The sequence below is a fragment of the Abramis brama genome (genome assembly GCF_963993115.1).
Source record: "Abramis brama genome assembly, chromosome: 1".
NCBI lineage: Eukaryota > Metazoa > Chordata > Actinopteri > Cypriniformes > Leuciscidae > Abramis > Abramis brama.
Genome location: NC_139963.1, coordinates 43,913,015 through 43,938,899, shown reverse-complemented (window position 1 = coordinate 43,938,899; position 25,885 = coordinate 43,913,015). Strand labels below are relative to the sequence as shown.

The 25,885-nt window shown below is 38.2% G+C and overlaps 2 protein-coding genes across 2 annotated transcripts; one reads left to right on the top strand and one right to left on the bottom strand.

Annotated features, from left to right (window-relative positions):
• Window positions 1-3,443: 3,443 nt before the first annotated feature.
• On the top strand, window positions 3,444-4,381 carry LOC311081299 (ecto-ADP-ribosyltransferase 5-like; the record flags this gene model as incomplete). The annotated part of the gene is made up of 2 exons (XM_084111781.1): window positions 3,444-3,533; window positions 3,608-4,381. The coding sequence occupies exons 1-2, from the start codon at window positions 3,483-3,485 to the stop codon at window positions 4,379-4,381; spliced, it is 825 nt and encodes a 274-aa protein (XP_083967907.1). The 5' UTR covers window positions 3,444-3,482.
• A 9,436-nt stretch (window positions 4,382-13,817) lies between these two features.
• LOC311080272 (erythroblast NAD(P)(+)--arginine ADP-ribosyltransferase-like) lies at window positions 13,818-15,476 on the bottom strand. Its single transcript, XM_084110135.1, has 3 exons — window positions 15,377-15,476; window positions 15,096-15,194; window positions 13,818-14,847 (listed from the first exon to the last, which is right to left on the bottom strand). Exons 2-3 carry the CDS (start codon window positions 15,144-15,146, stop codon window positions 14,098-14,100), a joined length of 801 nt encoding a protein of 266 aa, XP_083966261.1. The 5' UTR covers window positions 15,147-15,194; window positions 15,377-15,476; the 3' UTR covers window positions 13,818-14,097.
• Between the last annotated feature and the right edge of the window lie 10,409 nt (window positions 15,477-25,885).

Below are 25,885 nucleotides of genomic sequence, written 5' to 3'. Positions count from 1 at the left end.
TAGTTAACTATAATTTAGTGCATTTTTACAGAAACAAACTAGATTACAGTAAAGAACTGTACAATTAACAGTATTTTACTGGCAACAGTGTTGCCAGTATTTTACTGTAAAAAAACCTGGTAAGGTCTAACAGTGTACATAAATAATTTGACACAAAATATTGATTTAAAAAGGAGTTTATTGATTTAAAAACGATTGTATTGCTTCCGCTAAAGAAAATAGTCCATTCCGCGTCCATAGCAACGCTCTGTTTTTCATGGCAACGGCGTGTTATACTTCGCAGCGGTCTGTTATCAAGTAATAACAGACCGCATTCTACATCGGAATTCAACCAAGCCAAGTAAAAAATATATATATTTTAATGCAACGCATCAGAAAAAAAACAAGGTTAGGAAACAGTAACTGTACGTTCACAACGCCGCCGACTTGAGCTGCAAAGAAGCTCTGGCCGCCCTGTGAAGGACGCTTGTCAAAAAGTACGGGGAAGCTTGACGTTTGTTGACAATGACAACGGTTGTTGATAGTGAGTGCGCGCGCGCAGATCTATTGTAACAGTACACAGATATTGTGAAAGTCGTGGCAAGAGACAAGCAGCTTCTTTATTACTATACCTTTTTGCTGTCTATTACAACTTATGCTTAAACAGGTGGTTCCTATCGTTATTGGATTAATTACAGTTTAACCATCATATAGTGAAAGTTTGTCATTTGCATATGTCAGTTTAACAAGGGCGCGCTTGACAGGGCATAAGAACGAGCAGAGAGAGAGAGAGAGCCCCAGCCGCGCGCGCGCACTCACTATTAATAATAATAATAATAGTTATTCTCGTCGTCAGACCGATAGCACTCCTTTCACTGGTGACTTTGTGTGTGAGGCCACATAAATGTTACAATGCTGTCATTAAGTTGAAGTTATCACATTGTAAAGTACCGTACTCGCTCCAGCCCTGCTCACTCGCTCTGTTTGGTTTCATTACAGTGCTCCTTAGCACTGGGAGCTCCCTCTGCTGTCCATAAGGTGCCTCTGCGCACCAGCCATTTCAAACCCAGCCTTCAGTATTTGGGCCACGCCTCCTTATTTGCATACACTCCTCAATCCTCAATCCTCAAATGCCCAATCCTAAATCCCCAAATTCCCAATCCTAAATCCTAAATGGCTAAATGATTAAATGCCCAATCCTAAATACCAAATTCCCAATCCTAAATCCCTAAATGCCCAAATGCCCAATCCTAAATACAAAATGCCCTATCCTAAATACCAAATGCCAAATCCTAAATACAAAATGCCCTATCCTAAATACCAAATGCCCAATCCTAAATACCAAATTCATTTTCGACTTAGACTTTTAGTTTTCGACTTAGACTTTAAGTTTCAAATTTAGACTTTTAGTTTTCGTTTAAGACTTTTAGTTTTAGACTTTTAGTTTTAAATCTGACCCAATAATCCCTCCATAATCCTGGCTTCATCTAAGCGCTGTCTGTGAAAACTGGCCTGAATAGATCTTAAAGGGATAGTTCACCCAAAAAAAGAAAATTCTGTCATATAATTACTCACCCACATGTCAATCCAAACCTGATAAGACCTTCATTCATCTTCGGAACACAAATGAAGATCTTTTTGAGGAAACCTGGGAGCTTTCTGTCCCTCCACTGACAGCAATGCAACTGACACACTGAGGCATTAAAAAGTTCATAAAGAGATCGTAAATATAATCTATATGAATTGAGTGCTTTAGTACAAATTTTCTGAAGAGACACGATCGCTTTATATAATAAACGTCTAGGTTACTATAACCCCTGTTCCCTGAAGGAGGGAACGAGAATGAACCTCATTGGTTCTTGCAGAAGCTCAAACTGAACACACATTTGTTTACTGTATCCAGTGTAGACAGCGTCAGTGATTTTAATGAGTTTATTTGCTTTAGACGCGACGCTCACATCCAGTGTAGGCAAATGTCAGCCATTAAGCATCTGAACTCCAGTGGGCGGGGCCTGTGATGCAATGATGTTGAACTATTCATCGAAGTCTTGGAGGCAGTCTTATGCAAATGTATTTGCCCGTGTGACACAGATCCCACAATAGACAAACAAGACATTTTTGGAGCTTGATTAAATAAATGCTTTGTTTATAATGAGGAGGATGTTTTAAGCGATAAAACTTGCAGCATGTTTTAATGGTCTTTGACCTCTTATATGTCAAAGGATTGAGGCAAATTTAAATGATCATTTCATGACCCCTTTAAATGTCTCCAAAACATGCTTAGATTGATAAAGTATATGTAGAACACTTTCCATTAATATAAAATGTGTTGCTATTTAGCTTTAAGTGCACTTCTGACTACAGTGCCATCAACTATAGACAAAAAAAATTAACTATTGATTTATAATGCAAAAGTCATTATTCATTCCTAACAGATAACAGATTAAGAAACACACCTTTCTGCATATTTAAACTGAATCACATACCATTTTTCACTTTAACTCTGACAAAGCTTCAACACCATTCTCACGAAAAACCCCATTGTAAGTGTCATTGCCACAGTGAACAGAGAAAAAACCCACAAAAGTTTGGTTATCACACTATCAAAACCTACTGGAGGTGTCGTATCTTTTCTTCTTAGCATGCAATTATGACGATTGACAACTTGAATTAAAATAAAACTGTTTGCTGAGGTTCTGAGCAGTATTAAACAGGGATTCAGTTGTTTCTGCAGCGCACACATATTGAATCACATTCTTAGTTCTCTGCCCTGTTCCTCACAGCTCTTACTCTCTCCAAGCATTATGGGAAGTGCATTTTTAAAGCTGACCAGCCTAATATCAAGGCAGTTTACCCTGTTTCTGTTATTATTCAGCACTATTATGAACATTCAAAACGATTATTATTCTAAATGATTCACAACAGGGGTACATGTCAAGTTTGTCTCTGTAATTGCTGCAAGCAGCTGTACTTACTCTTCAGATCTTAATTTCTAGATGTATCTTAAAAAAACACACCACTATTTAGTTTTGTGCTTAATATGAATGACCTGAATGATGCACATTTCCATGATCATAATCTGGTGTCAACCCTCTTTCTGCTGGCACTGACATGACGTGTTTGTCCTTTGTAAACCACAAATACACCAGACTTTCACAGGTGTTGCATTATGGAGAGTTAAACTATTCAGATGAACTATTGCACAGTTGCTATATGTTCCAGTACTCAAGCGCAGACATTTTCAGCGATATAAAAAAGCCACCTTCCTCATCTCTTGGTTTGAAGAGTCGTTGTCGTCTGGCTGTGAGGGACTGACTTTTCTGATCTTCTCCTCTCCTCATTGAGCTCCTAAAAAAGAGAAGAAGAATAGACCACTATATTCTCAGGTAATTTTATGGGACATTTTGCCATTGGAGTAATGGATTTAGTGAAACGCTGTTGTCTTTCATCATCTGTTCTTCACTAGATCTACTAGATCATCAGCGGGATTTGACTGAATCAAGATGCTGCTGATCACTGAAGCTCTTCTTCTCATTTTAGCTGCTCTAGGACAGGTAAGCTTGTGTTAGTATGAATATTACAGACATGAATACTGATGATGTGATCATTATGATTTCTGTTTCTGCAGGATCACAGAGCTGCTGCTGCTGCTGTTGAAGGACAGATATTTCCATTGGATATGGCACTGAATTCTGTTGATGACCAGTATATGGGCTGTAGAGATGAAATGGCAAAACGAGTGGAGACAGAACTTCTAAAGGAAGAACTCAGTAACTTGAATATTTTTAAAACGGCTTGGGAAAAAGCAGAAAAGACTGTCAAGACCCCAAAGAAAGGTTTGAAAGAGAATCATGAAATCGCCATTTATGTGTACAGTGATGCTCTTGTATTTGATGAATTCAATTCTGCCACTCGTCGTGATAAAAAGCAGTACGAACACAAGACATATGAATGGTATTCACTTTACTTTCTGTTAACAGATGCTATTCAGATTCTGAACAATTTAAACACACAAACAAACAAACCAAACAAATGCTGTACAACTTATCGTGGCACTAAAGTTGAGTTTGATAAGGATGTTCTGAACAAAGAGGTTCGTTTTGGCTCATTTGCATCCTCCTCTCTTGATCGTAAAGTAGCACAACGTCATTATGGAACTAAATCTTGTTTTGTAATCTACACTTGTGAAGGCGCTGATGTAACAGAATATTCTAAGCTTCGTCATGAGAAGGAGGTGCTGATTCCTCCATATGAGAAGTTTAAAGTCACTGCTGTCAAGACAAGAAGAGATCAGAAAGATCTCTGGTGTGAAACTGTGTTTGTGTTGAAAAGCTCTGGAATAAGAAGTGACCTGAACTGTGCTCTATTCAGGAAAATCACCAAGACCAAAAGAAAGTGCTGAGAGTCATGCTGAAATTACTGAACAAACTGCTTTGAATTTATTATATAATCATGCACATCATCTCCAACATTCTTTCCTCTTGATTTAGTTCAATAATCATTTGTTAGAAAACACAATTTGTTTAATTTCAACAACATGAATACAGTTATTTTAAGTGACCCAATTCAGTGCCTCAGACTGATTTTATATGCATCTCATTTCTTAATTTATATTTATATCTTTTTGCATCATATTACTGAACAATTTTAGTGCTTTCTATCTAACAAACTGTCAGCGATAGCATATTGACTGCTAAATGACCTTCTGAGTGCAATGCAGCTTGCAGGAATATATCAACTCACTTTATATATATATATATATATATATATATATATATATATATATATATATATATATATATATATTTATATAATATGTAACTGTGTGAAATAAACTTTATTTATTTATTTGTTTGTGGTTTTCATTGTGCAGAAGAGTGACTCTTGTGGTTTTGTTGTGTTTGGCTTTACTAACACCATGACGCTTTATGAAATGAGCAATAGCTGCTAAAACCTGTGAAATGACGAGTCTCTTCTTAAGTGTTCATCCCTTTACATGCAGTCTAAAATAATGTTGCTAGTAAGTAGATAAAATAAAAAAACTGAAAACTTTGATTAAGTCAATTAGTTTAACAAAATGTCCATTTGTTTAAAGTCTTCTTATATGAACTTTAATTGTGTGGAAAAGCTTTCCTCAATTGAATAAACCCTTGTGCGTCAATTTTAAAACAGTTACTCTGAGAGCCTTATAGAGGACAAACATGTCTGTGTCAAAAACTGTCATGAAAGTTTGAAGTTTGTGAGTAGTCTGGTCTCATTTTAAAGAAAGACACTGGATATTTTTTAAGATTTTTTTTTTTTTTTAGAAAAAATAAAACAAAAAAGTTATAGAGGTTTAAGTTATGAAAATATCTTATGAATATAATTTTACATAAAATATATATTTTACAAAACATGTTGACCTCTAAAGCTCCTAGAAAAAAAGATTTTGTTTGGGTGCAATACCAGATTTTCCCCATTAGATGCCAGCAAAGGTTCACACAGATTTGCAGTAGTTGTTCACTCTCAAATATTACACATACAAACACACATTTATTTTTATTTTTGATAATTACACACATACAAACCACACTCTGACATCCATACCAACACACCCATACAATTATATGTTTGATACAATTGATACAATTATCAATACCCATGTAAATTACTCAATTTACTATGCAGAAGCAGAATAAAGCAAGTATTTACTTTATAGGCCTAACCTGAGAAATTGGCACCATCTAGTAAAAAATAGTAAAACATTTAATGAAAGAATGAAAGCTTTTTAATAAAGATTGCATTATTTTGTAGTCAAATGCCCTGTGATTAAAATTGGGTTTTAAAGGGGACATTTCTGTCCTTAAGAACCTGAGTGGAACTACTTTGTGTACCTATAGTGTAAAATTGATTTAATAAAGGAAATTGAGGTGAAATAGTTTTGACTAATAAAATACAAACCCAGTTATGAGCCATAATGCAGTTGGCATTAAAAATGATCAAAAAACAAAAAACAAAACTGATGAGAGCTACTTGTGGGCTGTATGACTCATCTTAAGCAGAGAGAAACTCAGAGTTTGTCCTGCATGAAACCACAGGTCTTCTTCACAAGGGTCGCATTATCAGACGAGATGAACGAAGACAGCGGGAAGAAGATTTGTTCTTCTTTCCTTCAAATAAGGGCAGAAGTTGTTATATCAACTATTATGTTTGAAAATATTCCTGAGCATGTCCTGGATTGTGTTTTCCCTGTCCATTTGTTAATTTTATTATCAAGGTAAATAAAGCCAGTGAATGTGCCTCATGCATCCCTCCTGTATCTTCACCTGATACAATGATGACAATAAAGTACTTTAAATTGAGGAAAAAACCGAAGTACGGAGAAAAGTCATGCAGCTCACCTTACTGTCTGCACTCATAATAATTATTATTTTTTAACTATCTTTAGCTGTTATTTCATTAATGATAATTGTTGGGCACCATGTGCTGCTATGGATTTCACAGTTGTTGTTTTTTCTACAGTGTATTTTAAAGGTGTTGTGTGTGATTTTTAGTGGCATTATGGTGAGGTTACGAATTGCAACCAACAAAAGTTAGTCTGCGTCTCTTTTTCTGTTCTCTTCTTTCCTTCAGTGATTCTGCTTGTTAACAGGCTTATTAAGGCTGAGATGACTCCATATTTAATATACACAGACTTTGTGGCTCAGATAAGGTCCAGTTCTGGTTTATTTCTTTGCTCTTGGCTGACATGTGGCATTGCTATGGCCTGCTTGTGGCCCAGATCTGGCAAATAGTCATTCCACGCTGCATGTGGGCCAGATCATCATTCCACATGTGCCAGATGTGGGCCGGATCTGGGCCGAAACAATGTTGCTATCTGGTTTTAGGCCCTATAAAAGTGTTTTGGCTTTATAAGCGGTGTTCATCAACATTGTAACTAACGCACCATGGCTAACATCAAAGCCGGATTGGATTGGTTTGGTTTTGTCAAGTCAAACTAATACCATAGCCCTGAGTTTGATCAACTACCATCATGGTACAAGCCACAGGTTTATAATTTCATCTCATACATTAACATTCTGTTTCAGTTTTTTAGCATGCTATACATCAATACAGGCTAGCAGTTTACTAAAAAAAATATTCTTTGTTTTAATGTACTTGTTCTAGTCTTGTTACACAAACTTTAATTGTTTAATGACACTGACTGGAAGAATTTGTGTGTGTGTGTGAAACCACAAACACTCCAGGCCTTCAGAGGTGTTGCACTTTCAGATGAGCTGAACACTTTCATACAGTCAAACATGAGCTGGCTGCATCAACATCACACTTCAGCTATATATAGATTCCTCACAGCAAATACCTGAGAATTAATATTTGCCTCATCGTAACACATTTGAATTTTGATAAGGATGTTCTGAACATATGCCTTTTGTCTGCTATTTCTTTTGTCTGTTTCACCACTCAACCTCTTAGAGCACATGTTTTTAAATGTTTGATACCAATGAACCTCGAATATGCTCAATCCCCCTGTGATCGACCTAATAATCTTTCCCCTGGTTTCACAGACAAGCTTAAGCTAGTTCCAGACTAAAATACATGTTTGAGCTGTATTAACTGAAAGCAACCCACTAAGCAAAATGATGTCCAAAACACGTCTTTTCAACGTCTTTGTCACAAAAGTCGGACGTTGAAAAGACGTCCACTGAGGAGTCAGAATGAAAGTTGTTATGACGTCTTTTTTTGACGTGTTCTGCACGTCCGATATAGACGTTCATCGAACCTTCGTACAAGCTTAAAACTATAGTTCAGATGTGGCCATTGTGGACATATTTCAACATCATTTATGGTCTCATTTAGACATAATTACTTTGACTATTGCTGTCAGATGATCTTAGTGAGAATTAACAGAGGTTTAGATGTTGATAATTGTTTAATTTGAAGTGTCACCATTGTGGTGATCAGTGATTGCTTTAGTTGGGCTCTTGGTCCCCTTTGTTTTTATTTTAACTTTTCTTTGGCTGCTGTGAGAGTGTGTTTATGTAACACAATTGTTGTGGCAGAGAAAGCCAATAATAAGTAAGATCAGCTGTTTTCAGCTTATTGATGATCATGAAATCATAACAAAACATGCATCTAATGTTGTCAGATGCTTTGGCATTCATAATCACCAACCTTGTGACTGCAATATTGGTGCCTAAAGCATTAAAATGATCACTTATTTAAAGGTGTACAAAAGGCATGTGCACATGATGTTTTGAGCAAGTGTATCATGTAGTCACACACAGACATCAAGATTTTGGATATGAATCACAACAACGGTGACAATCAAAACAAAAAAGCTTGGGAATTAAGGATGAGTTTTGTACTATGAAAGCTACCCATCATGCATTGCAGCATGAAGCTTTTTTTTTTAAATTGTCACCACTGTTGTGAATCATATGCAAAATCTTGATGTCTGTGTGTGACTATATGATGCATTTGCTCAAAACATCATGTGCACATGCTTTTTATACACCTTCAAATAAGTGATAATTTTTATTTTCACCACAAGGTTGGTGGTTATGAACTCCAAATATAAACACAAAACTTTAAACACAATATTAGATGCCCATTTTGTAATGATTATGTCATCATCAACATTGAGCTGATAACACCTCATACTTGTTCTAGGCTTTCTCTGCCACAACAATTGTGTTACACAAACACACTGTCACAGCAGCCAAAGAAAAGTTAAAGTAAAAAGAAAGGGGACCAAGAGCCCAACTAAAGCAAACACTGATCACCACAATGGTGACACTTCAAATTAAACAAATATCAACGTCTAAACCTCTGTTAATTCTCAATAAGAATTTCTGAAGACGTCTGACAGAAATAAAGTCAGTCTGGTTACTAATAAGTGAAGCTGGTAATGCTGTTTGTGGAGTTGTTTAATCAGATCTTGAGAGATTTGATGTATTTTATCTTCAGTTGATTTCATCCAAGGTTGTGGCTGGAAGTAGTTCTTGTGTTTCTCTTTCCTTCAGTGATTCTGCTTGTTAACAGCAGGTGTTCATCAATAATGCACAATCATTATTCAATCACTTAATTATCTCATTACCTCCAACACTGATTAAGTGTTACATTAAACAGCCTGTACTGTTTAACCCAGTGGGGCTTACATGGAAACTGGGTGCAAAACTGGCTGGGCCCCAGTTAGATAGCCCACACAGCAAAATCCCCAGTGTTAAATTAACACTCTCAGTGTTTATATGAGTCCACACTCAGGGTGTTATAAGTAACACTGAAACAGTGTCTTCAATAATTCTCAATCATCACTAAATTAATCACTTAATTATCTCATTAACTTCAACACTCTTGAGTGTGGACTCATATACACTCCCAGAAGAGTTCATTTAACACTGGAGTTTTTGCTGTGTAGTAAATTCTGCTCCATCTGAAAGCAGGTGAAGGCGATTTACTACTAATCAAGGAACCGGCTTTACTAACGAGATGCGCATAACAATCTCACGATTTAAATCGCCCTACAGTTGAGTTTGAGAAGAATGTTCTGAACAAAGAGGTTCGATCCTCCTCTCTTGATCATAAGGTAGCAAATGATTTTGGATCGAAATCTTGTTTTGAAATCTACACTTGTGAAGGCACTGATGTGATCAAATACTCCAAAAATCCTGACCAGAAAGAGGTGCTGATTCTTCCATATGAGAATTTTAAAGTCACTGCTACACAAACACACCTTCACAGCAGCCAAAGAAAAGTTAAAGTAAAAAACAAAGGGGACCAAGAGCCCAACTAAAGCAAACACTGATCACCACAATGGTGACACTTCAAATTAAACAAATATCAACATCTAAACCTCTGTTAATTCTCACTAAGATCATCTGACAGCAATAGTCAAAGTAATTATGTCTAAATGAGACCATAAATGATGTTAAAATATGTCCACAGTGGCCACATCTGAACTAGTTTTAACCTTGTATGAAGGTTCGATGAACGTCTATATCGGACGTGCAGAACACGTCAAAAAAAGACGTCATAACAACTTTCATTCTGCACTGTAAAAATAAAAGGTGTCTGGAGGAACCTTTTAGGGTTCTTCACTTTGCCACACCGGCAGAACCGTCTGTAGATCCTCTAGGCACCCTTTAAAAAGGGGTGGTTCTCTGAGGAACCACACAGGTTTCCTGAGGAACTCTTATATTAGGCACTGTGTGGAACCACTTTGGGTGCCTCCAGGAACCAAATTTCATTTTTTTTAAATATTTAATTTCACGTTGTTACTATGGTTACCTTTGACTTCTATTATAATAAACAAATTGAACCAAATACAAAATAAGAATTGTTTATTACATATTTGATATTAATTTTTATACATACAGTTCCATGCACATGGGGAAAAAAAGCTAACTATAGATTAATATCAATGAATACACAAAAAAAAGTATAATACATAAGCAACATGAATAATCAACCATGTATATACAACAGATAAACAAGAAAAGACATCTCAACAAAATGCATGGAAACACATATGTTCCACGAAATAAATCAATGTAAAAAAATTACATTTTGACTAATTAAAAATGTCCATCTTTACTTAACTTTAAAACATTTGTGTTTCAGTCCGATGGTAAATCCAAAGCTCTATCAGATGCCAAAAACAAACAACAAACAGTGCTAATATATACTCATTGTGCTGTAATATTCCTGAAAATTATGATCCTAACCTTTATCTCTATACCGAAATCTCAGATGGTTAGTTATTCAGCTATTTTGAATCATAAAATGTTGAAGTCTGGGATGCCGTTAGACTGTAATGTACACTATGGCTTTTGAAAAGCTTAAATGTGTGATTTGAATCAACAGTGACCATTCACTGATGTCTTTGGAATCTAACAATTGTGTTGATCCATTAATATTTTCACATCACAAACCCTGCGCTACTGAAGCATGAGAACCAACAATATTATAACAATCAGTTTAAAGCTTTTAACAAACATTAGATTAAAATATTAGCTTATGCCGACACACACAGACATCAACAATCAGCGTATGAATCTCAACAATGGTGACAATCAAAAGTACTTTGCTGCAATGCATGCTGGGTACCAGCATAGTACAAAATTCCCAGCATGCATTGCAACATGAATAAATTATGCAGCTGAATTGTCCTATAATTTTGTTTGATTCTAAATATTTGCTTTTATTTTTTGCTGTTGTTTTTGTTGTGAATTAGTAGCTTTACAGTGATGTTCTGAATTAATCTATCAAAATCTTTGTGATTGTCACCATTGTTGAGATTCATACGCTGTTTGTTGAGTTGTTTAATCCTCCTCTGCTGAGATCTTCACAGATTTAATGTCTTTTTTTCTCTTCAGTTGATTTCATCTTATAGGCTGTGGCTGAAGTCAGTTGTAGTTCTTGTGTTTCTGCTCATCTCTTTTTCTGTTCTCTTCTTTCCTTCAGTGATTCTGCTTGTTAACAGGCTTATTAAGGCTGAGATGACTCCATATTTAATATACACAGGTTTTGTTGCTCCGATAAGGTCCAGTTCTGGTTTATTTCTTTACTCTTGGCTGACATGTGACATTGCTATGGCTTGCTTCTGGCCCAGATCTGGCAAACAGTAGTGGGCCACACAAAGGCCGTCATTCCACGCTGCATGTGGGCCAGATCATCTTTTCACGAGTGCCAGATGTGGGCCGGATCTGGGACATCACAATGTGGGCCTAGCTGTATGAAAGTGTTCAGCTCATCTGAAAATGCAACACCTCTGAAGCCCTGGTGTATTTGTGGTTTCACAAACACAAGCACAAATTCTTCCTGTCTATCAATACAGTCTATCAGTCAACAATGAAAGTTTGTGTAATGAGACAATAACAAGTATATAAAAAAAATATTAATATATTCATGTTCATATATTCAAATTAGTAAATTGCCAGCCTGTATTAGTGTGTTATCATGAAAAAAAGAAAGAAATTAAATTGAATTTGAATGTATTACATGAAAGTATAAACCAGCAGTCAGAAATTATGAGTCAGCAGTTCTGACTCTGTGAAAGTTACAGTTAAACAAACTCTGTTAATTTGATTCAGTGAAATTCCTCAGATGCTCTAGATCTAGAGAAGAACAGATGCTGAAAGACAACTAGAAACAGAACAGCATATCATAAATACTAAATAAATGACTCCAGTAGCAATGTGGGGCGGCACTGTCGACTCACAGCAAGACGGTCCCTGGTTCAAGTCCTGGCTCCACCCTTTCTGTGTGGAGTTTGCAGGTTCTCCCCGTGTCAGCGTGGGTTTCCCCCACAGTACAAAGACATTCAGGTTGGGTGCACTGGATATGAGTGTAAATGTGTGTCAGGATGGGCATCTGATGTAAAAAACCCCCCCAAAAAACAGAGAGAGTAGCAATGTGCATAGTATTGCACAATAAGATTCACCTTGTACTTTACCTCCTATATTGTCTATTTTGTATGTAATTTTTATTTTTTTTATGTTTTCAGGAGATCAGGAGCAACTACGAGAGAAGAAGATCAGAATAGACATTTGTTTACAGCCAGACGACAACAACTCTTCAAACTAAGATGAGGAGGTTGAGGTTACTTTTTGTATCACTAGTAGTGTGTGTGTGTGTGTGTGTGTGTGTGTGTGTGTGTGTGTGTGTGTGTGTGTGTGTGTGTGTGTGTGTGTGTGTGTGTGTGCGTGCGTGCGTGCGTGCGTGCGTGTGTGTGTGTGTGTGTGTTTTCTGAGGTATAACAGCTGAAATGTGATATTGATGTGAACTGAACTGTTGAGCTCATCATAATGGAGAACTTGTGAATGTCTATGGTTTCTCACTGGACAAACTGAGTTCCTGGCCAAAAAAAAAAAAAAAAAAACCTTTACACATCTAAGTGTTTTACTCCATATCAGTTGTACTTTGAGTAGTTCTGACTCTGTGAAAGTTAAAGATGCAACCCCCAACTAACAAAATTATGTTCTAACAATGTTTTACTAAATATGATACATACACTTTGACCAGTGGGTGGTGCTGTAACCAAAGGACAACTAAATTATGTACAGTGTGTCTGTATATAATTCTGCAGAAATGGTTATTTAGGCTTAGTTTACAACCTGCTTTTTTGACAAATTATGAATTTTGTCAATTTAATTTTGATGCTAACAAATTCAGGGTTGTACACAGTTTTTAGGCAGTTTAAGTGAACATAAAATGAATCAGCTCATATAATATTAAGTTTAACCCTCTGAGATTGAATTTAAGTACCTTTTACTGGTTTTGTTTTGTTTTGTTTGGAAACACACACACACACACACACAGAAAAAAAAAAAAACCCTGTAAGCTTGAGGAAAGCAGGTCTGCCAGCTCTCACAAATTCAGCTTGAGACTGACACTGTTCTCACCCCAAACCCATTTGATCACACAGTGAAAAAACATTGTGGAGCAAAGAGGACACTGACAAGCCGCCGACAGACAAGACAGAGCAAGTTACCTTTAATATGAAACAAATTCTCAGCTTTTAAATTCTCTAAGTTTTACTACGAAGTTCAACCAAAATAAATACTAGGGCTGCCAACTTTTGAGTTCAGAGTAATAATTATTCCTGCGGGCGGTGAGTGAGTGAGTTTGTTGAAGAACAAAACACAAAACCTTGCATCACAAGAACTATATTGTGTTTGTCAAAACATTTGGTAAACTGAACAGAATTTCATTATAGCTTTCCTGAAAACACATTACAATGTTTACATGGTACAATGACTGGTAGGCCTAATGTGTTTTTATCAGGGCTGGGCATTGACACAAATTTCAGGATTTGATTTGATTTTGATTCATAAGCTTATGATTCAGTTTCATTTTAATATCGATTTATTTCAATATATATCAGGTACAGTACATGTTAATTTTTCTCAAGGAAAAAAATATATACACAGGGAACCCTGTCAGCTGGTACATTATTATTAACATGTAATTAAAATGTTGCCTATAAGCTTTTGCCTATTCACTTTCCCCTAGCATAACACACAGAATTCATTGATTTACTTAAAACTTGTAAAGATGATTATAATTCAGAATTAATGAAGCCATCAAACATTATAATGAAAGCAACGTCTGACTTGAAGAGACACAATGAGTGAAGATTTAAAGTTTGGCCCTGTCCTGTACCAGTTTTGCATCAACACCACAGTTCAGGTAACTTATTTTCCCAGTGCTTTTCAACTTGAACACAGTGTCACACCAGGCACCATCCTGACCTTTTTTCAAGACAGCAGTGACTTTAAACTTCTCATATGGAGGAATCAGCACCTCTTTCTGGTCAGGATATTTGGAGTATTTGATCACATCAGCGCCTTCACAAGTGTAGATTTCAAAACAAGATTTCGGTCCAAAATCATTTGCTACCTTACGCTCAAGAGAGGAGGATGTAAATGAGCCGAAACGAACCTCTTTGTTCGGTACTTTCTTCTCAAACTCAGCTGTAGTGCCGCGATAAGTTGAATAGCATTTGCTTTGTGTTTTCTTCATAATCTGTATTGCATCTGTTACCAGAAAGTGAAGTGAATACCATTTGAATGTCTTGTCTTTGTATTTTTGTTTCTCACTACGGACAGCATTATTGAAATCACGAAAAACATTTGAATTGTTGTTAGTGTACACATAAATGGCGACTGAATGAATCTGTTCCAAATTATCCTGTGGGTTCTTGGCATTCTTTTCACCGTCGTGCCAAGTATCACTAAATTCAGGAGAGTTATTGATTTCCTCCTTCAGATATTTTGTCTTCACCAGGTCTGTCATGTTCTTTCTACAGCCCATATATTGGTCATCAACAGAATTCGGTGCCATATCCAATGGATATATCTTTCCTTCAGCAGCAGCAGCTCTGTGATCCTGCAGAAACAGGAATCATAATGATCACATCATCAGTATTCATGTCTGAAATAATCTTACCAGCTGTCCTTTAGCATGAACCGTAAAGCGTTGGCACTTGCAACACCAAGGTCAAGGATTCGATTCCCAGGGAAAGCAAGAACCGATAAGAATGTAAATGTGCACCTTGAAATGCAATGTAAGTCGGTATGGATAAAAGCGTCTGCCAAATGCATAAATGAAAATGTAAATGTAGAACACAAGCTTACCTGTCCTAGAATAGCTAAAATGAGAAGAAGAGCTTCAATGATCAACAGCATCTCGATTCAGTCAAATCCCTCTGATGATCTAGTAGATCTAGTGAAGAACTGATGCAGAAACACAACAGCGTTAGTAACTTTAGTAACTGCAGTAACTGTTCACCAACTTCTTACAAAACACAGTTTAAAATTTGTTCGTATTTTCTGTCGGATTGAAAAAAATTCAAATATGCAATTAAACCTGTGATCTATATCAATATATCGACCTTTTACTTTACTTCCAAATTTACCTGAGAATATTCTTGTCTGTTTAGCTCAATGATGAGAGGAGAAGATCAGAAAAGTCAGTCGCTCACAGCCAGACGACAACAACGTTTGAAAGAGATGAGGAAGGTGGCTTTTTTATATCGCTGATAATGTGTGTGTTGTGGGATAAAACAGCTGACGTAGGATTGCGATGTTGAGCTCATCATGATGCAGCACATGTGAAGTCTGTGTGGTTTCACACTGGACACACCGAGTTCCTGCAGACGTGCAAATGAAGCTTGACACTCCTTATCACTTCGATCAGTTCTGACTCTGTGAAAGTTACGGATGCAGTAACTTTAAACAAAGAAAATAAATATAAATGAAATGATTGTGATTCAAAAGTTGTATAAGAAAAGGAAGCACACAAATGATCTCAATGAGTCAATTTTGGTGAGGACTGGACAAATTTTGGTGGAGTAAAAGTGAAAAAACAGGATGTTAATTCGATCAAAATTGGTTTGGTTCTTACCATAGAACCAATGCTTTTAAACTCTGTAAGACAGTCTATACATTTCATTAATGGACAACAAAGCATTTTGAAACGGATATCGGCGTCATTGTCTATTCCAAACTATGTGTGAAGAACATCTCACCACCTTTCCCTGGCCTATAGGAAAGCCACTACAGGGTATTATGACATATCAGCAGACATTTTGACCAGTAGGTGGTGCTGTGACCAAAATGTACAAGTGCACTCACTCAGGGCTGTATTGCAATTACAAAGGCCTTTTTCATTTTTTATGCTTATGTAATGTATATGGCTAGGGGAAAAACTGGGTTCTAAACTGTTTTGGTTGTTTCAAATTTTGGGTTGCAAAATGGTCAAACCTTATATAAAATGCATAGAAAACAGCTCATAGTATTACATTTGACCAGATTCAACACATAATTTCACTGACATTTGTTAAAAAAAAAAAAAAAAAAAAATATATATATATATATATATATATATATATATGTATTTTAAGAGACATTTTCGAGAGCCCTTTGTTTCGTCATGTCAGTAAAGAAAGATTTATATTTCTTTGTGCTTCAGTTCTGCAGGCGTAATTGAAATATCCACATATATATCCCCACCACCATTTTGAAGTGTTCAGCTTCCTCAAGTGGATGAGGGAAGTTTATTTGAACGGACCCTCGACCCCTCGATTTTGACTGAGGATGCTCAACATGTACACTTTAGGCAGAGTCATAGAACACAATGCAGCACGATTGTGACATCACAGCAAATCATGCTTAATTTACCCCCACCCCACACAACTCTAGTGTATGATATTGGAGTTATTTTGACATTTAACCACCTTTTAATGACAGGTTTTGACGCAGACATTTTTATCCTCAATAAGGATGGCACATGTCACATGTCAGCCAAGAGCAAAGAAATAAACCAGAACTGGACCTTATCTGAGCCACAAAATCTGTGATTCTGTCAGACGTCTACAAAAGTTTTTGAGAATTAACAGAGGTTTAACTGTAATGTGTTTCATTTGAAGTCACCATAACAGTGTTTAGTGTTTCCATTAGTTGGGGTCTTAACTTTTATTATATCTTTTGTCTATTTATAATGAGTTGAAGAAATGAATAGTAGTGTCAGTTTCACTCTTCTGCACAATGAAAACCACAAACAAATAAATAGATGAAAAACTAACAAATAAATAGTTATTTCACACAGTTACATATTTTTTATTTATTTATAAAGAAATCAGTTGATATATTCCTGCAAGCTGCATTGCACTCAGAAGGTCATTTAACAGTCAATATGCTATCGCTGAAAGTTTGTTAGATAGAAAGCTCTAAAATTGTTCAAAAATATAAATTTAAATTAAGAAATTAGATGCATATGAAATCTGTCAGGGTTGTTGCAGGATGCTGAAGACGAGGACACAGGAACTTCAATGTAGTTGATTTATTTACAAACTAAGCTTCCAGAAACATACAGGAACAAAGGAAAAACTCCAGGAATTCAGGAAGGGAAGCCTCCAGGGCAGAGCTGGCAGCTTGGGGGATCAAGGCGGAGCAGGCAGCTCGGGGAACCAGGGCGCAACAAGTTGCGGGTGTGGCCACGGTAGAGCAGGCTGTGGGTGTGGCCACGGTGGAGCAGGCTGTGGGCGGAGCGGTCGGGCGTCCAGGGCGGAGCGGTCGGGCCCTCGGGCATCCAGGGCGGAGCGGTCAGGCCCTCGGGCGTTCAGCGGGCTCTGGTGCAGGATCAGCGGGCTCTGGGCTGGGCAGGACCAGCGACAGAGGGCTCTGGGTTGGGCAGGACCAACGGCGAAGAGGGCTCTGGGCCGGGCACAGGATCAGCGGGCTCTGGGCTGGGCAGGACCAGTGACAAAGAGGGCTCTGGGTTGGGCAGGACCAACGGCGAAGAAGGCTCTGGGCCGGGCAGGATCAGTGGCGAAGAGGACTCTGGGTTTGGCAGGACCAGCGGCGAAGAGGGCTCTGAGCTGGGCAGGACCAGCGGATTGGAGAGCTTGGGGCTGGACAGGATCAGCGGGCTCTGGGCTGGGCAGGACCAGTGACAAAGAGGGCTCTGGGCCGGGCAGGACCAGCGGCGAAGAGGGCTCTGAGCTGGGCAGGACCAGCGGATTGGAGAACTCAGGGCTGGACAGGACCAGCATATCAGGAAACTCAGGGCTGGACAGGACCAGCATATCAGGAAACTCGGGGCTGGACGGGACCAGCATATCAGGAAACTCGAGGCTGGACGGGACCAGCATATCAGGAAACTCGGGGCTGGACGGAACCAGCATATCAGGAAACTCTGGGCTGGACGGGACCAGCATATCAGGAAACTCAGGGCTGGACGGGACCAGCATATCAGGAAACTCGGGGCTGGACGGAACCAGCATATCAGGAAACTCGGGGCTGGATTCATGGGCCGTAATCGATGTGTGTGTTGCCCACACAGACAGAATAGCCGTAGACACTACAATCAGCACTGTGTCTTCATGAGCAGATTCAAGTGCGGCATGCTCAGTCTCTGGTGGGCAGGCGACGGGCTCAGGCTCTGGTGGGCAGGCGACGGGCTCAGGCTCTGGTGGGCAGGCGATTGGCTCTGGTTCTGGCGAACAGGCGATGGGCTCAGGCTCTGGTGGGCAGGCGATGGACTCTGGCTCTGGCGACAGGTGACGGGCTCAGGACATACTGGACTCGGAACTGGCTGGAGTGGAAGATCTTCCACCACGAAGTTGGATCCACACACCCATAGCGTGTGATCCACGAACTCCAGGAAAGTCAGATCGAGATCTTTTACCAGAAGTATCTGGGCAAGAGGGTCTTTCAATCCACCCCAAAAACTCTGTTTAAGTTCCTCTTCATCCCATGTCACGTCATCATAAAGATCCAGGTAAAGCCCCGCATATTCCTCAAGTGAGCGCTCATTGAAACACGTAGTTGTTTCCATGGGGTTCACCTTTTTCTTCTTTTTATTCCTCACCTTGCGCATTTTTAGTTTTTAATGGTTGGTCGTTCTGTCAGGGTTGTTGCAGGATGCTGAAGACGAGGACACAGGAACTTCAATGTAGTTGATTTATTTACAAACTAAGCTTCCAGAAGCATACAGGAACAAAGGGAAAAACTCCAGGAATTCCGTACACACAACCACTCCCAGCCCTAAATTCAACTTTTCCCCACCATTGACTGAATTTTCCAGCTATCCATGTTTTCATTGGTATACGGTAGGGGGCGCTATGACACAGTTCTAGTTTCTAGTTCAGAATCTCCGGATCAAAACACAGGAGAAGAAGAAGAAGCTGAAACAAGTGATAGAAGATTGCTCACTCAAATGTAAAATAATGTGATCATCAAACATTAAACAGCTTGTAAATCAAAACTGCTTAATGTTTCTAAATGAAGCGTAACCCATTAAGAGAAAACGACTGAAGCTGTGGGGGTGTCGGACTCGATCTACTCCATCTGTGTTTGATCATCGTTCTGAATCTGATCAAGACGTAGGCTAGTCTTTGACAAAAATGTGATTTTGTTAACTATTTTGTTTAAAATGTTGCCTTTCTTTATGAAACTTACCGACATTCAAGTGTTGATAAAAAAGGATGCATGAAGCTAATAAAAGGTTTTTAAAATTAAAGTAGAGTTAAAGGTATTTTTCAAGTATAAAAAAATAACATTTGAACATAGTAGTATAGGCCTACTGCAAGTGCAAAAATTGTATTTAAATAGTAAACTATAAGTATAATGTTAAGTTCACTTAAAAGAAAACTTGTAGTATAAAACTACTAAACTAGTAGTTTACTGAGAGTACACTAAAAGAAAACTTTCTAATATACTTGCGGTATAAAACTACTAAACTAGTAGTTTACTGAGAGTACACTAAAAGAGCAAAAATAATATATAAATGGTAAACTATAAGTATGATGTTAAGTTCACTTAAAGAAAACTTGTATAAAACTACTAAACTAGTAGTTTAATGAGAGTATACTTCAAAGTTGCTACAAGTATTAAAATAGTAAACTACTAGTATACTCATAAGTTCACTTGCAGTACAAATGAGAAACATAATTATGAACTAGTTGTGCACTTAAAGTTTACTACTGTTACACTTATAGTACACTTAAACATATACTTTTATATACTTCAAGTGGGCCAATTTAGTCCCAAGCGGTATTAAAATAGTACACTTACAAGTTTTCTACTAGTACATATTGACAAACAGATCTGGCAAACAGAAGTGAGCCATCCAAGGGCCGTCATTCTACGCTGCATGTGGGCCAGATCATCATTCCACTTGTGCCAGATGTGGGCCGGATCGGGATCACAATGTTGCAATGTGGGCCTAGCTGTATGAAAGTGTTCAGCTCATCTGAAAATTTAACACCTCTGAAGCCCTGGTGTATTTGTGGTTTCACAAACACAAGCACAAATTCTTCCTGTCTATCAATACAGTCTATCAGTCAACAATGAGTTGTGTGTTTGTGTGTAATGAGACAATAACAAATATATTAAAAAAAATATTATATATTAATATTCATATATTCAAATTAGTAAATTGCCAGCCTGTATTAGTGTATGTTATCATAAAAAAAAATGAAACTGAATTTTAATGTATTACATGAAAGTATAAACCAGCAGTCAGAAAGTATAGAGTCAGCAGTTCTGACTCTGTGAAAGTTACAGTTAAACAAACTCTGTTAACTTGATTCAGTGAAATTCCTCAGATGCTCTAGATCTAGAGAAGAACAGATTCTGAAATACAACCATAAACACAACAGCGTCTCACAAATACGTTGTGCAAAAAAATGTGCATAGAGGGGTGGCACAGTGACTCAGTGGGTAGCACTGTCGACTCACAGCAAGACGGTCCCTGGTTCAAGTCCTGGCTCCACCCTTTCTGTGTGGAGTTTGCAGGTTCTCCCCGTGTCAGCGTGGGTTTCCCCCACAGTGCAAAGACATTTAGGTTGGGTGCACTGGATATGAGTGTAAATGTGTGTCAGGATGGGCATCTCATGTAAAAAAACAACGACAACAAATAAACAGAGAGAGTAGCAATGTGCGTAGTATTGCACAATAAGCTTCACCTTGTACTTTACCTTCCAAATATATTGTCTTTTTTGTATCACTAGTAATGTGTGTGTGTGTGTGTGTGTGTGTGTACCAGGGCTACAGGATTTGGAGTACGTTCGGATTGGCCCAATCTGAATGACTTGTGTAGCAACAATAATATACAGTTGAACTGGGCATATACAGGCAGGGAGCAGGTAAATATCAGCGAGGGGCAGATTATGGATCTAAACGTGCGTGTAAACCTCCAATATTTTCAAGCACAACAGCGCGATTATTGGGTTAACCTGCACCTTCAAAGGTAAACTTGCATGCCATATGGATCATACAGTCTCACACTCTGCGTTAAAAAATTCAGCTGTTAAAGGTGCTCTAAGTGATGTTGGGCGACGACTTGTTTACGTTTAAAGTATTGTCAAACAAAACGGAGGCTAGCTAGACCCTCCCTCCTCCTCATCTGCGCACTAACCCCCCAATCCTTCTTGTCGGTTATTGGCTGGAACAGTTTGTTATGTTTCGTGGTGTGGGTTAGCCCAGTTTGTTTTTCTTGCCGTTTGGGGTGTCTACAGAGACCGCATTTTTTTACAATGTGTTCAGGGGACAGGCAGCTAGCGGATAGTGAGGAGATGTTTGTTGTATGTGGCTAAAAGATGTGTGACATTGCTTAGAGCACCTTTAACGGAGGTATCCTAAAATGTGTTATCAAAGCTTGGCTGCAAACTCTCCCGACCAAATACAACCTTTCTCTGTGGTTTCCAAAACACCACAAACCATTCTGTCTATTACACAGCGATAAAAAAATGGAATCTACAGCGGCCATATGAACGGGTGCCCTGCGTTTAAAGGCCTTTACATCGTGCGTGTCACGATCGCATCGTAAACATAACAGCTCAAGAACTGCGCAAAGTTTCTGGACAAAGTGCAATACACACAAATAAGACTGTTCAAACTGGCTGGTTTTCAAATCTGAATGATAACATTAACTCTCTAGGAAGTGTTCTCAGAGAACACCCAAATACTCCAGACATTGTAGTTGTCAATTAACTTTCTAAAAACATTCTGATTCTGGAAGTGGGTTGTTGTTTTGATGCTTACATTGACTTGTGTTTTTCTGAGAAAATGTTAAAATACCAGTCATTAACAAATGCTTTATCAGTGTGTGGTTACAGCACAATTGTAGTTTTTGAATTGTAGACTCAGTTTCCTGTTCTTATCTGACCTGGTCTGATGCTGTAGCCCATTTGCTTCAAGGTTGGATATGTTGTGCGTTCAGTTATTTGAGTTACTGTTGCCTTTCTATCTGGTCATTTTCTTCTGACCTCTGGCATCAACAAGGCATTTTCTCCAACAAAAACTGCAGCTCACTGGATATTTTCTCTTCTACAGACCACTCTCTGTAAACCCAAGTGATGGTTGTGTGTGAAAATCCCAGTAGGACAGCAGTTTTTGAAATACTCAGACCAGCCCACATGGCACCAACAACCATGCCACAAGTCACTTAAATGGTATTTCTTCTCCATTCTGATGCTCAGTTTGAACTTCAGCAGATGATCCTGACCATGTCTACTTGCCAACATGCATTGAGTTTCTGCCATGTGATTGGCTGATTAGCTATTTGCGTTAACGAGCAGTTTAACAGGTGAGTTGTATAGTGTATACTGGTGAGTGTATACTATATGTGTGCACTTACTTACTTACTTACTTATGCCCTCCACCCCTCCCGGGATATGGGCCGCCAAAGGTAGACCTCCAGAGATTTCTGTCCTGGGCCATTCTTTCTAGTTGACTCCAGTTGAAGCCCATCCTTGTGACGTCTGCGTCGAGTTCGCATCGCCATGTGCTTCTTGGGCGGCCTTGCTTCCGCTTGCCTTGAGGGTTCCACCTGAGAGCCTGCCTGGTGATGTTTGTTGGCGGTTTGCGAAGGGTGTGCCCTATCCAACCCCATCTTCTCTTCCAGATTTCTACCTCCACTGGAAGTTGGCAGGTCCTTTCCCATAGATTGGTGTTACTGATAGTGTCAGGCCAACGAATGTGGAGAATCCTTCTGAGACAGGTGTTGATGAAGGTTTGGATTTTACTGCTGGTGGCCTTGGTTGTCCTCCAGGTTTCGGCGCCGTACAGCAGTACTGATTTCACATTGGAGTTGAACAGTTGGATCTTGGTGGTCAAGGTCAGCTCTCTGGAAGCCTCTTGTTTTACCAATCCTTGCACTGAAAAAAAAATGTGGAGTGACATTTACTTAAAAAAAGCTAGGCAACTTTTTCCACACAGAAAGTGCTTGTAATCTTTACTCAGGCTATTTCAATTAGTAATTAATTGTAAAAGTAATTAAATTGAACAAGTTATAATTGAGTCATAATTAATCAAATTAATTCCTTAAAAGTTAACCATTTAAAATGAGTAAAATTTACAAAATATCTTTTATTGCCAACATTGAAGACACCTGGTGTTAACAAGCAGAATCACTGAAGGAGAAAACCATAATTAAAGTCACCATTGTGGAGATCAGTGTGTGTTTTAGTTGGGCTCTTGACCCTTAAATTATTAACTTTAAGTTTCGTTTGGCTGCTGTACATGAGTTTTAACAGCCAGATGAACAAATAGAAAAGGTGATCTGATGGTGTTGGTTGTGTTTTAACACAATCATTAGACCTGAATCACTGAACTCATATAGAGTCCAATTTAGTTAGATTAACTATATTACTTATAGCAGCACTATCCTTGTACGGCAGAATATTTGTAACTTTTACAATGTAAACAAAAATAATTTCCAAAAAGTTTCTCTTATACAAAAAAAGAGACACACAGACATCAATAATCAGCCTGTGAATCTCAACAATGGTGACATTTATAAAGCATGTTGCGGTGCATTCTGGGTGCCACCAATCAAAACTCATTCATGGCTCCCATCATGCATTGCTGCATGAATAAATAATGAGCTTATGATCAGAGGTGATCTGTTTGTCACCATTGCTGAGATTCATACGCAAAATCTTGATGTGTGTGTGTGTGCCTAAAAAAAAGTGTGTATATATATATATTTTTTTTATTTTATTGATTTGATCATTTGGATTTCATTGAACAGGCTAAAAATATTATGCTGCTATAATTAATATAGTTCACCTAACTCATGAATTGGACTCTATATGAGTTCAGTGATTCAGGTCAAATGATTGTGAAATAATGATTATGTTAAAACACAACCAACACCATCAGATCACCTTTTCTATTTGTTCATCTGGCTGTTATAACTCATGTACAGCAGCCAAACGAAACTTAAAGTTAATAATTTAAGGGTCAAGAGCCCAACTAAAACACACACTGATCTCCACAATGGTGACTTTAATTATGGTTTTCTCCTTCAGTGATTCTGCTTGTTAACACCAGGTGTCTTCAATGTTGGCAATAAAAGATATTTTGTAAATTTTACTCATTTTAAATGGTTAACTTTTAAGGAATTAATTTGATTAATTATGACTCAATTATAATTTGTTCAATTTAATTACTTTTACAATTAATTACTAATTGAAATAGCCTGAGTAAAGATTACAAGCACTTTCTGTGTGGAAAAAGTTGCCTAGCTTTTTTTAAGTAAATGTCACTCCACATTTTTTTCAGTGTGCCTTGACATCTGCTTCTGTTCCACCATGCTGGTCGATGATGCTGCCCAGGTAGGTGAATGACTGCACTTCCTCCAGAGGACTTCCGCTCAGTGTGATTGGGTTGATGTTGCTGGGGTTGATTTTGTGTTGATATGTGTGCACACTTGGAACTAATTTCACTGAATCAAGACAGCTGCCAGGGCATCACCAAACTCCCCGCTTAAATGTGCTTGTTTTTTAAAAAAAAAAAAACGGGTTTCCACGCGATTTGCGAGTAAAGTTAACTAATTCGGGTTAAGAAACAGAATAATGAAAGTAAATAAAGAAAGAAAGAGCAGATCACAGAATGGCAAAATATCACAAACAGTTAACCTTTGAGAGCCAGCAAAGAATCAAATCACCTTAAAGCAGGGGCAGACAATCTTAAACACATTTAAATCTCGATAGAAATAATACTTGCATGGATCTTTGGTGCTGAGCAAGAATGCGTGTGTGAGTGTCCGTCAGTTTGAAGCGTTCTTTCGGTTCTTCCGGTTCTTCCGGAGCGTGTGTCGTTTGCGGGAAGTTCAAACGGTTTACTCGTAAGCAAAGTTTCCAGAGACTCAGGCTAAGTCCATTTCACTCGTAGATAGAAATGAATGAGCACGAGAATAAAACAAGACAAGACATAAAACAAAACTCGGGGAGAGAACAAACTTAGAGAGACAAAACAAACTTGAAGAGAGAGAAAAAAAGGTGGGTAATGATGAGCACCGTCATCGTTCTTTAAGGAAATCGTAGTCCACACCTTTTTTGGGTGATCAGAACAATCAAACCCCGAAAACTTTGAGCGGGAGAGAGTCTCTTTTTTTCCTCTTGACAGCCTAATTTGCATGGTTTATGATGGTGTTAGAATTCGTCATTTCCACTCCAAAGGATGGTAAAACATAATACATTTATATGTAACCTACTATATATATTTAACTTAGGCAAACCGAGAGGTTTAATTCGGTACCAAGATAGACATGTCTGGAAGATACAAAGATAGAGATAAATTCTTATTCTTGGAAAAATCACTTAGAGTTCAACTAACACAACTAGAAAGTCATAACAAGGCTAATGAGGTGGAAGACATACATAAAGGAATATATCGTACATTTTGGAATTACTTATATTCTGAGTTAAATGCAAATAATGTTTGTGTATGTACTGTGGCGTCTCGGAGAGGTCTCTCCATTCCACCTGGACGTCTTTCTTGCCGTGAGAGGGGAGTTGGGGTGATTACGGTCTGTTTGAAGCTCACAAAGGGGTTCGGAGGTGTTTCTGTTTAATCTCTATCATGCCACAAACGTGTCAAAGGGAGCAATGCGATCCAGACTCATTGGCGCTAAG